At 46.1% G+C, this 18,116-nt stretch overlaps 1 protein-coding gene across 1 annotated transcript in view; it reads left to right on the top strand.

The window, feature by feature from the left end:
• Positions 1-11,492: 11,492 nt before the first annotated feature.
• The window catches only part of LOC106581764 (PC3-like endoprotease variant B), a 165,908-nt gene continuing 159,284 nt past the window's right edge, over positions 11,493-18,116 (top strand). Inside the window, exons 1-2 of the mRNA XM_045713256.1 lie at positions 11,493-11,610; positions 12,327-12,510. Of these exons, the coding sequence (XP_045569212.1) occupies positions 12,334-12,510 (177 nt within the window). The 5' untranslated portion in view covers positions 11,493-11,610; positions 12,327-12,333. The remainder of the gene's footprint in view (positions 11,611-12,326; positions 12,511-18,116) is intronic.

Raw genomic sequence — 18,116 nt, 5'->3', positions numbered from 1 at the left:
GTTTAACTACCCTATGCTGGGCTCGAACCAAGTGTCCTCTGTTTCACAACACAGGTAACTGTCCACCTTGACAATGTGCAAACCGATTGAGCCATACAAAAGGGACCCCTTGGATTGCTCCATCGACGACATTTCAAGATAGCTGTGGAGGGAGCTTACGGTACATTCTTAACTCTGTTACACTCATCCCTTCTAAACCCGCTAGACAGCGAGCAACCCCGACCATTGAGCGAAGGCCAACTGTCGATGCGGGTCATGTCACCACAACAGGTCAAGGCAGGCAGGGGTCAATAACCAGAGTAGTGGGGGAAAGGTTCTTGATGCGATGAGGCCTGGGTCCAGGATGTCCCTGGTGGGGACCCTGCACCTCTCCTCCGGGCCATAACCCTCCCAGTCAACCAAGTACTGGAACCCCCTGCCCCAAGGTTGAACCTTCAGGGGACGTCTCACCGTGTAAGCCGGTTGGCCGTCGCTGAGACGAAGGAGAGGGGTGGGCCTGGAAACAGGAGACAAAGGGCTGTGAGACATGGATTTTACTCTGGACACATGAAAGGTGGAATGTATACGAAGGGTACTGGGCAACAGAAGACAAATGCAGAGGGGCTAATCCTTTTGGTGATGGGAAATGGGCCATAAACCAGGGGGAGAGCTTGCAGGATTCCACCCGGAGGGGCAGATCCCAGGTGGATAGCCGTACCTTCTGCCCGACACAATACCGGGGAGCCGGTATCACTTGTCGTCGATACCAGGAGGTGGTCTTGAGGAGGGCCGACTGGGCTCCTGGGCAGAAGGAACATCTGGGCAGAAGGAATGTTGACCTCTTCCTCCTGCTCGGGGAAGAGCAGGGGCTGATACCCCAGGGAACATTCAAAAGGAGATAGGCCTGTAGCAGAGCAGGGAAGGGTGTTGCGGGCATATTCCGACCCACACCAGCTGCTGGCTTCAGGGGGGGTTGGTGGAGACCAGGCAGCGCAGAGTAGTCTCCAGATCCTGGTTGGCTTGCTCCGACTAGCTGTTGGACTGGGGGTGGAATCCGGCGGACAGGCTGGCCAACAACCCAATGAGGCTGCAGAACGCCTTCCAGAACCAAGACGAGCACTGAGGGCCCCGGTCAGAGACCATGTCGACCGGCAGTCCATGGATCCGGAAGACGTGCTGCACCATGAGCTGGGCTGTCTCCTTGGCAAGGTTAGATTGGGGAGAGGAATGAAGTGGGCGGCTTTGGAAAACCGATCCACCACAGTCAGGATGGCGGTGTTTCCATCAGATGGGGAAATACCCATGACAAAGTCCAGGGAGATGTGGGACCAGGGATGGTGAGGGAATGGAAGAGGTTGGAGGAGACCAGCCGGAGCTTGCCGAGGAGTCTTGTTTTGTGCACACACTGTGCAAGCGGCGACGAATGCGGAGACTCAGGGACCATGGTGGACCACCAAAAGCATCATCGCACAAAAGCCAGGGTCTGGCGGGAACCCGGGTGCAGGCCAGTCTGGGGGAGTGGGCCCACTCCAGGACCGTGGAGCAGACCACGTCAGGCACGAACATCCGGTTATCTGGACCACCCCCGGGGTTCGGCTGGGAACGCTGTACCTCCCGGACCTGTTTCCTTATACCCCAGCTGAGTGCCATTGCCAGGCACGAGGTGGGAAGAATGGTCTCGGGCTCTGGAGTGGGGCTATAATGGCGAGACAGTGCATCCGGCTTGACATTCTTTGATCCCGGCTGATATGAGAGGGAGAAGTTGAACCGTGTGAACAGCAGGGCCCATCTAGCTTGCCTGGAGTTGAGGCATTTGGCGGTGTGGAGATATTCAAGATTTTTTTGGTTGGTCCATATGATGAATGGATGTTCCTCCCCTTCCGGCCAGTGCCTCGATTCCTCCAACGCCATCTTCACTGCGAGAAGCTCACGATTTACCACATCATAGTTTTTCTCCGTGGTGTTGAGGTGATGGGAGAAGAAGGCACAGGGATGTAGCTTCTGGTCCAAGGCAGAATGCTGGGACAGGACCGCCCCCACTCCTACATCCGACGCATCAACCTCCACCACGAACTGACGGGAAGGGTCAGGATGAACCAGGATGGGAGCAGTGGTGAAGCGATGTTTGAGGTCCCAGAATGCCCGGTCAGCAGCAGAAGACCACGTGAACAGAACCTTGGGAGAAGTGAGTGCTGACAGGGGGGAAGCCAGGGTGCTGTAACCCCGGATGAAGCAGCGATAGAACCCCAGGAAATGGCTGCACCCTGGACGAAGGCTGGGGCCAATCCACCACCGCTTTCAACTTCCCGGGATCCATCTGGACACTCCCAGCGAAGATGATGTACCCCAGAAAGGGGATGGTGGAGTGATGGAACTTGCACTTGTCTGCCTTAACAAACAGCTGGTTCTCCAGGAGGCATTGAAGAACCTAACGGATGTAGAGCACATGTTCTTGGGGGGAGCGGGAGAAGACGAGGATGTCATCAATGTAGACCAAGATGAACCGGTTCAACATGTCACAGAGAACATCCTTTACCAGAGCCTCGAACACAGCAGGGGTGTTGGTGAGGCCAAATGGCATGACCAAATACTCGTAGTGGCCGCTGTCCGTGTTGTAGGCGGTCTTCCACTCATCCCCCTCCCGTATCTGCATCAGGTGGTAGGCGTTCCGTAGATCCAGCTTGGAAAACACAGTGGCCCCCTGGAGCAGCTCGAAGGCCGAGGAGATGAGTGAGAGCGTAGGCAGTGCTTCACCGTTATGTCATTGAGTCCCTGGTAGTCGATGCACGGGCGCAGGGTCTTGTCCTTCTTCTCCACAAAGAAGAACCCTGCGCCGGAGGGAGAGGAGAAAGGACTTATAAATCCTGCAGCTAAGGAGTCCACAATGTAGTGTCCATGGCCTTGGTCTCCGGTCCTGACAGCGAGTACAGTCGTCCCCGGGGCAGACTGGTGCTGGGCGAAGGTCAATCCCGCAGTCATATGGTTGGTGCGGTGGAAGCAAAGTGGCCGGGGCCTTGTTGAACACCTCCTGAAGGTCCTGGTACTCCGCGGGAATGGCAGAGAGGACCGGGGCACCTTCCGAGCCCCCAGGAAGACGCCCCGGGGCAGGTTGTGCTGACTTCAGACACTGGGCGTGGCAGAACGGCCTCCAGCCCATGATGGCACCAGTTGATGAGGGGACTTGATGAGAAGGAATTGAATAGTCTCACTGTGATTCCCTGGCACCTTAGGTTGATGGGAGTGGTAATATGAGTGACCAGGCATATTGAGCACCTGTCCAGAGCTCTAACATCCATGGGAGTGGAGAGGGGCTGAGTGGGGATGTTCAGCTCAAATACCAGGGTAGCGTCCAAGGCAAGCAGGAAAGTTCTCCATATGGCCCACCAGAGTACTTGCTCCTACCAGTGAGCCTGATCTCTTTAAAGGACAAGAGGACACAAAATGACCAAGAGTCCCGCAATACAGACAGCTCTTCGTGTTGATCCTGTATTGCCGTTCCCCTGGAGATAGCACAGCTCTACCTAGTTGCATTGGCTCGGGAAGCGGTGACTCAGCCGTCTTCGGCGACTCTCGGGGATGGTCTGGAAGCCTCGGGTTCTCTCGGCAACGGGATCGTCGGGGACTTCCGGGATGACTCCTTGGGAAGAGATGGCGTTGCGCAGCTGGCCCGGGTCTGCTGGGTCAGTCATGGCTAGTTCATACTATCAGGTTTGAAGGTAAGTCCCAAATGCAGACTGTGTCGGAGTAACAATGTTTATTACGGCAACAGGGCAGGCAAACAACAGGTCAAGGCAGGCAGGGGTCAATAACCAGAGTAGTGGGGGAAAGGTACAGGACGGTAGGCAGGCTCAGGGTTGGGTCAGGCAGAGTGGTCAGGCAGGCGGGCTCAGAGACAGGACAGGCAAGGGTCAAAACCAGGAGGGTGAGAAAAAGAGAGACTGGTGAGAAGCAGGAGTTGAGACGAAAAAATGCTGGTTGACTTGACGAGCAAGATGAACTGGCAACAGACAAACAGAGAAGACAGGTATAAATACACAGGGGATAATTGGGAAGACGGGCGACACCTGGAGGGGGGGGCTGGAGACAATCACAAAGACAGGTGAAACAGATCAGAGTGTGACACTCGGGGGATCTACACATACTGTTTGTCATGCATTGTTTTTTTTAAGTTTACAGTAACAAGTCTGATGTTTACAGTAACAAGTCTGGTCTTCAAGTTACAGTGAGGGAAAAAAGTATTTGATCCCCTGCTGATTTTGTACATTTGCCCACTGACAAAGAAATTATCAGTCTATCATTTTAATGGTAGGTTTATTTGAACAGTGAGAGACAGAATAACAACAAAAGAATCCAGAAAAACGCTTGTCAAAAATGTTATAAATTGATTTGCATTTTAATGAGGGAAATAAGTATTTGACCCCCTCTCAATCAGAAAGATTTCTGGCTCCCAGGTGTTTTTTATTTACAGGTGACGAGCTGAGATTAGGAGCACACTCTTAAAGGGAGTGCTCCTAATCTCAGTTTGTTACCTGTATAAAAGACACCTGTCCACAGAAGCAATCAATCAATCAGATTCCAAACTCTCCACCATGGCCAAGACCAAAGAGCTCTCCAAGGATGTCAGGGACACGATTGTAGACCTACACAAGGCTGGAATGGGCTACGAGACCATCGCCAAGCAGCTTGGTGAGAAGGTGACAACAGTTGGTGCGATTATTCGCAAATGTAAGAAACACAAAATAACTGTCAATCTCCCGCGGCCTGGGGCTCCGTGCCAGATCTTACCTCGTGGGACCATAATCACCAACAAAACAATTGGTAACACACTACGCCGTGAAGGACTGAAATCCTGCAGCACCCGCAAGGTCCCCCTGCTCAGGAAAGCACATATACATGCCCGTCTGAAGTTTGCCAATGAACATCTGAATGATTCAGAGGACAACTTGGTGAAAATGTTGTGGTCAGATGAGACCAAAATGGAGCTCTTTGGCATCAACTCAACTCGCCGTGTTTGGAGGAGGAGGAATGCTGCCTATGACCCCAAGAACACCATCTCCACCATCAAACATGGAGGTGGAAACATTATGCTTTGGGGGTGTTCTTCTGCTAAGGGGACAAGACAACTTCACCGCATCAAAGGGACGATAGACGGGGCCATGTACCGTCAAATCTTGGGTGAGAACCTCCTTCCCTCAGCCAGGGCATTGAAAATAGGTTGTGGATGGGTATTCCAGCATGACAATGACACAAAACACACGGCCAAGGCAACAAAGGAGTGGCTCAAGACGAAGCACATTAAGGTCCTGGAGTGGCCTAGCCAGTCTCCAGACCTTAATCCATAGAAAATCTGTGGAGGGAGCTGAAGGTTCGAGTTGCCAAACGTCAGCCTCGAAACCTTAATGACTTGGAGAAGATCTGCAAAGAGGAGTGGGACAAAATCCCTCCTGAGATGTGTGCAAACTTGGTGGCCAACTACAAGAAACGTCTCACCTCTGTGATTGCCAACAAGGGTTTTGCCACCAAGTACTAAGTCATGTTTTGCAGAGGGGTCAAATACTTATTTCACTCATTAAAATGCGAATCATTTTATAACATTTTTCACGTGTTTTTCTGGATTTTTTTGTTGTTATTCTGTTTCTCACTGTTCAAATAAACCTACCATTAAAAATATAGACTGATCATTTCTTTGTCAGTGGGCAAACGTACAAAATCAGCAGGGGATCAAATACTTTTTTCCCTCACTGTAACACCCTGGCAGTGCTGTGTGACCTATAGCCTGACCTGTGGAAATCATGTCCAATTCTACCATGAACTCTCTTTAAAAAAAAAACACTTTTAAATAAAAGAGTCCCATGTAGTTAGTACCTCATAATGACTTAGCATAATGAGCTATATTTTCTTTCATTTGGTCTCCTCCAAAGAATATCTCCTCATTGTGCTGAGCATAGTGGTAGTCACTTTTATCGCTGCTTGATCAATTAACCTGGAATTTTGTGGAACTCTGCTTGATCAATTAACCTGGAATTTTGTCATGTTTAAGGGAAACAGTAACTGTTTCTTGGAAATAAAGTACTTTTTCACTTGTTAGTGAACTGATGTCCTCCTGCAATCAACATAGGAGACATGTGGACGAAAACGCATGTTGATGGAGAAATGAGTTGGGGCAACTGATGAGTGCGTCCTAATATAACCCTGTTTGTCTCCGTGACACATGTTACACAGGCTATCAAAATAACCTCATGCTATAGCTAGAACTGTGTGGGTGTGAATGTGAATCCCAATATCCACAGTCATTTATGTGATCAACATAAGCAAAAAAGAGAAAATTAACCCACCATAATTTTGCCTTACTCCTCACCTTACCAAACAGTTATGTCAAACTGATGTGTAACAACACAACACCCTGCCAAATACACTCTCTTCTACTTTCAATGGAGAAGGAAGTGTTTGCAATGGAAGTCTGATTTAAATATCATGCCCAAATTATCTCAAAAATATTTTTGGTCATGAAAGCAATATCAATGAATCAATCAAACCTATTTATAAAGCCCTTTTTACATCAGCCGATGTCACAAAGTGTTATACTGAAACCCAGCCTAAAACCCCAAACAGCAAGCAATGGAGATGTAGAAACACGGTGGCTAGGAAAAACTCTCTAGAAAGGCAGGAACCTAGGAAGAAACCTAGTGAGGAACCAGGATCTGAGAGGTGGCCAGTCCTCTACTGGCTCTGCCGGGTGGAGATTATAACAGAACATGGCCAAGATATTGAAATGTTCATAGATGACCAGCAGGGTCAAATAATAATAATCACAGTGGTTGTCGAGGGTGCAACAGGTCAGCACTTCAGGAGTAAATGTCAGTTGGCTTTTCATAGCCGATCAATCAGAGTTAGAGACAGCAGGTGCGGTAGAGAGAGAGTCAAAAACAGCAGGTCCGGGACAAGGTAGCACGTCCGGTGAACAGGTCAGGGTTCCATAACCGGAGGCAGAACAGTTGAAACTGGAGCAGCAGCACGACCAGGTGGACTGGGGACAGCAAGGAGTCATCAGGCCAGGTTGTCCTGAGGCATGGTCCTAGGGCTCAGGTACTCTGAGAGAAGAGAAAGAGAAAGAGAATGAGAGAGAGAATTAGAGGGAGCCTACTTAAATTCACACCGGATAAGACAGGAGAAATACTCCAGATATAACAGACTGACGCTAGCCCCCCGACACATAAACTATTGCAGCATAATTACTGGAGGCTGAGACAGGAGGGATCGGGAGACACTGTGGCCCCTGCTCCAGTGCCTTTCCTTTCACCTTCACACCCCTGGGCCAGACTACACCCAATCATAGGACCTACTGAAGAGATGAGTCTTCAATAAAGACTTAAAGGTCGAGACTGAGTCTGCGTCTCTGACATCGATAGGCAGACCATTCCATAAAAATTGAGCTTTATAGGATAAAGCCCTGCCTCCAGCTGTTTGCTTAGAAATTATAGGGACAGTAAGGAGGCCTGCGTCTTGTGACCGTAGCGTACGTGTAGGCATGTACGGCAGGACCAAATATTACTATCTTTAAACATGATTTTAACCTTTACAAAAACATAAACAATGCATACATGTCCTTTGTTTTCTGGAGTGGTTATTATAATTGAATACTGTTGTGCTAATCTCAATATGTCATATTTGCCTGTATTAAGGGGAATATTTCAACAGTTGAAATTTCCAATGAGTGACCTGAAATCTTACAGATTGTGACGACTCGTGGTCACTACCTGACTGTCACTTCTCTGTGCTCTCTGGGTGTTTCTGGAGGCAAAGGCTTATAGGCCTTGGCCATGATGAAGAAAGGAACTACAAATGCCAGGAGAGTCTGCAGGAGCATCACAGCCACCAGCTCAGCATCTGATGCAAAATCATACTGGCACCGGACCCATCCATTATCACCCTCCTTCCCATCCCGCACCGACACCCCATAAGGGATGGACCCCAGCTGCCCCAACACAGTACAACCAGTAGCCCCCTCTCCTTTGCCACTCTCAGTCTGGCCCAGCTGTAGAAATGCACTACCTGGAGGTAGCGCTGGATGCTCAGAAGTGTGACAGTCAGCAGACCGGTACAGATACTGCAGTAGAAAAAGTACATGTTGAGCTTACAGAGCACTAGACCCAGGCTCCAGGTGAAGACTAGGTTGTAGATTCGCAAAGGTAGGGTAAAGATGCAGCCGAGTTCAACATCAGTTTCCGGCTCAAACTGGATAGATCATGGTCCGACGGAGGACGACTATAACTACAATGTTACTGGAAATACCGAGCAGGCAGTACAAAGACAAGGCCACGCCAGGAACCAGACCCCAGAAGGAGGCATTAGAGGTGGAGTTGAAGGTGGAAGAGTTAAGTTGTCCCATTTCTAGCAGTAAGACAAACTGACCGGTCGACTGGCTCTCAGTAAAGTGAAACCCAGATATGTCATATGGGGTAAAAACCTAGCAATATTTTCTGAAAGTTCGCTATTTGTAATTGCAGAAGCTCGCTCGTCATGTTACAAGGAAAATAAGGAATAAATGGAGGTCCTTAGAGGTTTACGGAACTCAACATTTTACTATGAAATACAGAATTATTTTAAGGATCGAAGAACTGAATCTGGCACATTCAGAATTTATCAAACCACATTTCCATGGGTTAAGTTTCTCCAACCCTATTTTCCATTAAGTATGTAGGATTCAGTGTTTTTAAATCTACCCACTGGTTCTGAAACGGTACAAAAATGCAAATGTTTTGCTCATGCATAGGTCCCATGCCAGTATTTTCAGAGCAATAAACAACGTAAGAATTTCTCCCCGTTTACCATGTTTTAAATGTCATGCCCTATCATCTCGAAATAATTGTATACTAAGTCACTGAGCAACACAATCAATTTAAGAGATGATTTTGGAAAGAAAGCATGCTAAACAGGGGCTCTACAGATATGTCGTGCTCAAGGAATGAGTAGCTTTGTTTTTTAAAAGTCTTTTAATTGTACTGAGTACAGTAACAAGTCTGGTCTACAAGTTAAAACCCTGGCAGTGTTGCGTGACCTATAGCCTGACCTCTGGAAATCATGTTCAATTCTACCACAAACTCTCTTTAAAAACTCTCTTTAAAAAAATGAGTCCCATATAGTTAGTACCTCATAATGACTTTGCATAATGAGCTATATTCTCCTTCTTCATTGGGTCTCCTCCAAAATAGATCTCCTCATTGTGCTGAGCATAGTGGTAGTCACTTTTATCTCTGGTAAAGCCCTGTGGCCTCTGCTTGATCAATTAAACGCCTGAAAGGCCTTTCTCCCCTGGCCCTTTCATCCTTCCGCCTGGGAGGAATAGAAAGTTATCAGTCTTTCCAAGCCGATATGCAGGACGGAAATAAGTCGTTTGTCTATAAAAATGTACAGGTGCTTTATCAGCGGCGCAGTAGGCCCCCAGGCCGCATCTGCATTCAGTTTGCTGCTGCCTGTACGCCATTTGCTCCACGACCTATCTGGCCCCTTGTTCAGCCTGCCTGTGCCTGGGGCCTGCTTACAGAGGAGGTGTACTGTACAGCTCTGCCCTGCAGACCCGGCTCCTCCAGCTCCACACAGGGATTGACTAGGGCTAAGTCCCCTGGCGATGTTATTGATTTCAGCTAAGGTATTCTTACTGTAGATTGGGCCTGAGTGATGGTATAGATGTGAACCACGATGATCCTATTGCTGGGGTAGTTTGGGGAGCAGTATGGGTATCCGTTTTCATATGGCTGACTGTTGAGTGTTTTGAAGAGAGCTGATGTGAAAGAGGAAGTGAAGGAGAAAGAGCATAACCCGAGTGATGTGTTCATCATTAAATAAATTGAAATGGCAGCGATAAAGAACAAACATAAAAAAATGTAATAGTCTAAGTAAGCTACTCTTTTAGGAAATGTAAAGCTAAATTATTCATTTAGGTAACACATTTTCAGATTCAGGTTCAGATTCAGTCAGGTGCAAAACATTTGTATATATTTTACCGTGCAGTATGGACAGTATTTGAAAAATAATCACTTTTCTTGTTATCTCAAACACAGGGCAAAATGGGCAAAATGCCCATAAAGACACATCTGAATTGTATATGGCAGAGCTATAACAGCATGTTACCTGACAAGCAGTTCTCCCAAAATGAGGAGAACGAGGAAAGGACCTACGTAACCTGGCATAAACTATTCACGGCTTTACAGGTTAATTCTCAATGAACAGGGATAGACCTCCGAACCCAGATTTGTCCGTGGGACTGCCAGATGGTGAAGCGTGATTCTTCACTCCAGAGAACGCATTTCCACTGCCCAAGTGGAGCAGCCTTTACACTACTCCAGCCGATGCTTGGCATTGCGCATGGTGATCTTAGGCTTGTGTGCGACTGCTTGGCCATTGAAGCCCATTTCATGAAGCTCCCAACAAACAGTTGCTTCCAGAGGCAGTTTGGAACTCAGTAGTGTGTGTTGCAACCAAGAACAGATGATTTTTACACGCTTCAGCAATCGGCGGTCTCGTTCTTTGAGCTTGTATGGCCTACCACTTCGCGGCTGAGCCGTTATTGCTCCTAGACGTTTCCACTTCACAATAACGACACTTTACTTGAACGGGGCAGCTCTAGCAGGGCAGAAATTTGACAAACTGACTTGTTGGAAAGATGGCATCCTATGACGGAGCCACGTTGAAAGTCACTAAGCTCTTCAGTAAGGCCATTCTACTGTCAATGGTTCTATGGAGATTGCATGGCTGTGTGCTTGATTATATAGCCGAATCCACTCATTTGAAGGGGTGTCCACATACTTTTGTATATATAGTGTATCCTTCTTCCCTGGGAAATCCTTATGGCTTCCCTGCAGTCGATACATCTAAAGTCTCCAATACATCCTTTAAAGGCCTAGTGCAGTTAAAACACGTGAATATCCTGTGTTTTATATATATTTCCACTCTATGAGGTTGGAATAATACTGTGAAATTGTGAAAATTATTATAATGCCCTTCTAGAAAGAGCTGTTTGAAAAGGCTATGTGAAATTTCAGCCTGTTTAGGTGGGATGGAGTTTTGGCCTGCCTGGTGACAAATGAGTTAATAGACCGATAACAAAGAGAGTTCTTAACCTCTCTGCCAATAAAAGCTAGTTTTCAGTTTTCCCTTCCCCACTCAGACCACTCCCAGACAGTCCTAGCGAAATTCTTGCTTGAGAAATTGTTCTTTGCTAAAAAGCTAGTTTAAAACAGTCACAGAAATGATTTGATATTGAAATAAAAATGGCTGCATTGGACCTTTTAGGCTCAGTGAACAGGTATGGGTAGGTTATAGCAGTAACTCAGTGTCATAACGTGAGCCCCACACAATGGTGGCGCAAATAAAGAGGATAGATAGAGGGATGGCGTAAAAAGGCCGATAAAGAGCTGGTTTTGCATGAAGATTAAAGTCGACAGAATGAAAGTGCTGTGTTTCTGCATTCGATACATTTGCATTAAGGCCAAGAGATTAAATGTGTGGGAAGAGTGTGTGTGAAAGTGTGTGTTTTCATGCTCTGGGCTCTTATGCCAGAGTTCTAACCCAGTGCAGCATACGGGGAGAGACGAGCGAAGGATCAGACTCGGACACTTTCTGCTGCTGCAGGTGAGGGATAATTACTGTACACTAGGCTACATCCACTCTTTGCATGTGAATTTGGGAAGTATTAGGGTCTATGTTGAAGGTTTGCAATTATTAAATGTTCCAGTATAATGTTATAGACCTAGGGAGAGATTACTGGATCCTGTTACTAACCGTGCTCCTGCATTGTTACAAAGCCATGGACATTGTCATATAATATGACAACTTGAGGACTATGGTACTCCGCAAAAGTAATTCGCTGAAGGGGAACTAACATCTACACTATATGCTTGGGCTTGAATTAGGTTGGGTTGTTTCATTACATTTACAGCAATAATTTGGCTAGTGGATTATTTAATTCTACACCACGCCTCTGAGAGAGGATTTATACCTTGTTATAAGTATGTATGAGCCTTTATTATGTCTTATAACAACACTTATGTGTTAGGTCTCGCTATGCATAACATTTTCAACTGTCTCAAATGGGCTGTTCTTTAGTCCGAGAGGATTATAAGACATTACATACATTTGGCTATGCAGTTTCATAGCTAGTTAAAATGTTAATGCACGGTGCTGGTTAACAAACCATAATGATCTGTAACTTGTAAACACTATTGATTTGTAATTGAGGATTTAGAAATTTAAGCTAAAATGCTGTAGTTGCTATCTCACAGTAACTAGCCTCGGGCTTTAACTTGGCATGAGTTAAACCATGTTTCTGTGTATCTGTATGTTTGCAGGGCCTTGATGGACAGGGCGGTGATTGTGCTGCTGACTGTATGCTGCCTGCTGCAGTGGCCTCTAGCGACCACAGGGAGGCAGCCCGGCACCAAGCACCACTTCTTCTATGCCGTGGAGATGGACGGAGGCACCAGAGCTGCACAAGCCCTGGCCGAGCAGCACGGACTACAGTTCATATCACAGGTCAGTGCATATTTAAAACCTGCCTTTATTACTTCATCCTATGGGCCTGCAATTTTCATTCTTTAAATCAGTTTACTGAGGGGCTTTTTGTCGGGAGATGTATGAAAGTGCTGACTTCCATTTCCATTTGAGGATATCTGACTTTCATCAAATTACAGCGGCCTTCCTGAATATTTCATATCTGATCACAGACTCCCTCTCACCCACACACCCGCACACACACGCACACACGCACGCACGCACGCACACACACACACTCACTTTCACTCTTACCTCTTACCGTCACTGGGCAACCTTGGAATCCTATACTAAAATTTGATATAAGAAAACCAGTTGAATGTCTTTAGAAATATTTAGGCCTATTGGCTTCCATTTTATCTATTGTCTTGTTGTCTGTCCGTCTGTCTGTATGATTGATTCGTACCATATCAGTAGCGTCTTTTGTAAAGTGTCTAGGCCTATTCAGAGCGTTTGTGTAGCTGATGTAATCGATGTTTAGGGGACGTGAGTTTGAGTCAAGTTTTGTAATTGTGTGGCTTAGTAGATTCTGTATGTCAATGCACCAAGATATTCCGTTTTTTGTAGTTTGAGGTACATTGTTAGTGCTATACAGTATATGGTGTTTCCAAGTTCTGGTTTTGCCTGGTCAAACTATTAAAGGAGAGGGTGAGAGAGTGTGAGGTTATTGATAAGTGATCAGAGATGTGTCCTTTGCCCTGGTGGTCGACTCCCTAATGCTCACCCTGAGGACGTAAGCACATCTCAGCCTTGGCTCTGGCCGCTGCTGCCTGGACCATGAATAATACATTGAGTTGACCTTTATCAGGAGTTTATTGGACAGTGCCCCTCCATCTTGAACTCATATACACACACACACGGGCGCATACATGCACGCACGCACCCACGCACACACACACACACACACACACACACACACACACACACACACACACACACACACACACACACACACACACACACACACACACACACACACACACACACACACACACACACGTGTAAATGTAGCCTCTCTTCTCAGGTATTAATGAGAGTGGGATCGATCTTGAATCACCTCTCTTTCTCTCTCTTTCTCTCTCTCTCACTCTCTCTCTCTCTCTCTCTCTCTCTCTCTCTCTCTATTTGTGTATATTATAGTCTCAGCAACTTTGGACTCAGCAGCAGAGGAACGCCAAGCCAACCATGTCAGGTTCCTGTAGCTCCTCCAATCTGCTGACTGGCCTGTTTTACCTGTCGCCACAGGCTGATGCTAAATGTCAATGACATTAAATCCCTTTGTTAAGTCAAATCCAATTTAATTGTGTCACCGGTGATTTGCTCATTGCATGCATACGATATTCTATATCAAGACCGGCACTTCACAATTGACTGTGATATTTTTGAAAACATTGAAGTGAAATGAAAAGTTTGACAGCATGGCAGGCTTTGGAGGAGGATGATATCTGCTTCTGGCATTCCAGTGGTAATATTGTACGAACAGAATGGGAATCAAATGTCTCTTGACGCTAGCACTCAACATATTGGTGGTCTCTTTGATTTAGTAGCGCTCCTAGGAGAATGTCATCAGGTTTCTGTGTATTGTATTGTACTGGCTTGACATATTCATTTCAACTGGGATAATAAAAAAAGAAGCAGAAAGGTAAAAACAGAGACAGCATTTTTGACATGATTTTTTTACAACAATTCACTATAGGCCTCTTTATGTTGTGGGCACACTTCAATTCTGTATAATACAGCATAGCAGACAGGACTGTAGATTGTAGTCATTCAGGAAGTAAACTGAAATTCTAATTCTTATTAAAAAAAATTCAGCCACTGAAAAGCAATAAGGAAAACTAGAATTTGGAAATGTCAGTTTACTTCCTGAATTGACTGAAAAGCAATATTGACCCCAACACTGATAGCAGAATATTTACCTTCCTATTTTGGATTTTATTTGATTTATTGACGGTCACTGGGGAGATTCAAGAGGACACTTGCAGTTTGCTGTCCAGATTTCTCAGTGCTCTTCTTCTTTGGTTCGGATGATGATGATGGCCATGATTAAACATCATTGTTTTTCTCTTACCATACTGTACGGCTCCCAGATTTTTACCTGAGCAGTCATTTCAAAAGAGCCTTCAAGATTCCTCTCATTTGAAGGGTGGTATTAAAACCTTCACCAAGCTTGTACTTTAGATGTCTGAACGTCAGAAAATCTTCAGTTGAGGCGCGGTGAAAATATAGAACAGAAAAAAACACACATTTTAAGTTAGTTTTAGTTCTCTCAAGAGAGGATAAGGATGTGAGTTGTAGTATCATAAACTCCCTCATGCATGTGTTTGTGTGTACTCAGGACGGACTATTGTCCAAACATGTGAAACAGGTACTCTTCCAAACCCATGTAGTATATGGTTGCAGTCCATTGTTTATAGTTGTGTTGTGTAGCCCTTTGTGTGTGTGTGTGTGTGTGTGTGTGTGTGTGTGTGTGTGTGTGTGTGTGTGTGTGTGTGTGTGTGTGTGTGTGTGTGTGTGTGTGTGTGTGTGTGTGTGTGACAAAAGCACGCTCAGACAGGGTAGGTAAATAGTAGACATTACTGGTGTGAGGTTTCAGACATGGAAAACAACAGGATCGTTCTCAACCACTTCACACACACACACATCTCATGGCCCCCGGCAGGTGTGAAGGCTTGTCATGCGCACACATACTCCCCTTAATCTCTTCATGCTCATTTTATTACACAGAACATCAGACTGACTCAAAATACTGTACAAGCTTAAAAGCCCTCGCACTCACATGCGCAAATGCATTCTGCATGTGTATTTGCAAATGTGTCATATCATGTTATGCCCTATTTGATTTATTGACTCTATATAGTGTGTATATGTGATAGTAGTATATATGACCGTGTGTGTGTGTGTGTGTGCGCGCGTGTGGGTGTGTGTGTGGGTGAGTGCGTGTGGTGTGTGTGTGTGTGTGTGTGTGTGTGTGTGTGTGTGTGTGTGTGTGTGTGTGTGTGTGTGTGTGTGTGTGTGTGGTGTGTGTGTTGTTGTTGTTGTGTACTCTGAGACCAGGAAGTCCCTCCACTCCACCCAGTGGTGAAAGGCCTCCCAGAATTCCCCTCTCTCTAGTGATGTGGAATACTGCCGCCAGATTACCATATCATTACCATAACATTACCATAACATTACCCAAGCACAGCTTGTGTTAGTGTCTGTGGACATTGTATCAGCTCATCAAGAGATTCAATCCCCCCCTCCCATGCCTATTTTAGACATACACTACCTTCCACCTGTCTCTCTCTACCAGTCATACATGTACTCCTGAGGTGTGTTTTCATATCTGAGTAAAGCACATGTAATTGATGTAGAGAACTGGATTTACTGGGCTAAATGAAATCAGAGGGCTCAGAGATCAGTCAACTCGGCTGTCATACACGCTTAAAACTACCTTTGAACAGGGCTTAGTCTGTATACTGTACCTCGTTTAGAATCTCAATATCCTTTCAACAAAAGATACAAACCTGCGAGTTACAGACTGACCAGTGAACCGAGCGAGCGTGCAATATCAAACCAGGACATGCAAAATGCGTACTGCAGACAAAAGTAAATGCCGCTTACATGTGCTGAGGCAGATACAATATTGACAGTATCTGGCTAAATTATTAGAAAATGCTGGTAAATACACAAATAAATATATTCTATAAAGGTTTCATGTAAGTGTAAGTCTTGTAAGTCTTCTGAACGATCCCCATTCCCGATGTGTTCATATGCATGGTGGCTGAAATGCAATGACCAGGTTTCTCTATGGCATGGAAGAGACTCCAAGACACACCTCTCTTTCCTCTCCCTCCTCCAATCACCCCTCCCTCTCTCCTGTGTCCTCTCCCTCTCTTTGCTCTTTGTGCAGGGCACTTAGGGGCACAGGGAGGAACACCAATACTCTAATGGCTAGGAGTGAGGCCCCATTCCATTAGTTAGAGGGCTGAGGGTTCACTCCTCTCTCTCTCTCTCTCTCTCTCTCTCTCTCTCTCTCTCTCTCTCTCTCTCTCTCTCTTTCTCTGTGTGTGTGTGCGTAATGGAGGCAGGTGATAGCCATGGCAGGAGGGTGGGCACCGCAGCACCAGCTGCACACTATAAAAGGCACTGTGTTTATTTTGATTCTACTCATTCTTAACTCCTCTCCTACCTGTCCTACTCATGCCTCACTCTCAGCCATAAAAACAGGGAGGAAAAACAGACAGACACAAAAAGATGCAAAGAGTAGTCTCTGACTATGGAAGATGTCAATGCCAGTTTCTCCCTTCCAGGTGGGAATGCCAGGAAGAAATGAAGGACGAGAAGGAGGAGAGCAGAAATTATGTCCATGCCCCTCTCTCTCTCTCTCTCTCTCTCTCTCTCTCTCTCTCTCTCTCTCTCTCTCTCTCTCCTCTCTATCTCCAGGCTGAGATTATGTATGGCTGCAAAGGCCACATGTTGGCCGTGTGATGGATTAAAGCGCTTTGTAGGAAAATGACTGAGAGCGCCTCAGCACCCCCGAGTCCAGCCTTTAATAAAACTCTCTTCAATATTGAAATGGAGAAAGGAGAGGAGAGAGGAGGAAAGGGAAAAGGAGAGAGAGGAGAGAGGGAAAGAGAGAGAGAGAGGGAGGGGATGGGAGAGAGAGAGAAACACACAAACACATTTACTCACACAATGCACTTAGGCTATGTGGAAATAGACTTGCAATGAGAGATATTGCTGTAAAGACCTTTTAGCGTAGGGGGTTTAGCATTGTTATAGCTTCTGTAGATAATGGTGATATTGGAAGAAATTAGACAAAAAATAAATGCACTGAAAACTAAGACATACACTAACTTTATTAAATCCTTTATTTTTGTTAGATTAAAGATGTTTATTTTTTTTACTGTGCGGTGTAAAAGTCATGTAATGCTCATTTTGATTCGTTGGTGGGTTAATCATGTAGGGCATTCTGTGTTTTTGATTGGTCAGTGTATTAGCGTTGTTAATGGTACTCCATTCAGATTGGTCAGTGTAAGGTAGTATGCTGTCTTCCTCTGCTCATCATTTATTGTTCATCCAACCACAGGCAGAAATGAATGAATATTTCACCACTTTGGATAAGCAGTGTGTGGAGGACCCTAGATTAGAGGGCGATAAAAAGAGGTTTCAAAACCACTACCACAGTACTACCCTTCCCTCTGTGTTACAGCAGAGCAGACTTTCATCTAAAACACCTTTGTCCAACTACATAGCCCAGATTTCTCTACCAACCCTGAAGCCAACAAGACATCACTGCTCACCCCACCTACCCCATACAACAGCGCATCGTCACCCCCCCCCCACCCACCACACACAATCTTTCTCCCTCTCTCTACACACCGATGCACACACACACCTGGTCGTATCTCTTAGTTATGGCTTCTACTGGCTTCCACAGGCCCAAACCCCCGTAGAGCAGTAAGCATACACACCAGCTGTCTCTCTCTCCATAGGGTGGGCCCGCCACACGTGGCTCTTGCACACTGCCTCAGTGACTCTTGATGTCTCTGTTTGTTTTTGTTATTCTTCTGCGCTGTCCCCTCCCTTCCTCTGTCTATCGGAGG

Source organism: Salmo salar, chromosome ssa02 (genome assembly GCF_905237065.1).
Source record: "Salmo salar chromosome ssa02, Ssal_v3.1, whole genome shotgun sequence".
Classification (NCBI taxonomy): Eukaryota; Metazoa; Chordata; class Actinopteri; order Salmoniformes; family Salmonidae; genus Salmo; species Salmo salar.
The sequence above is the reverse complement of the archived record's forward strand: the minus strand, read 5'-3'. Positions and strand labels throughout refer to the sequence as shown.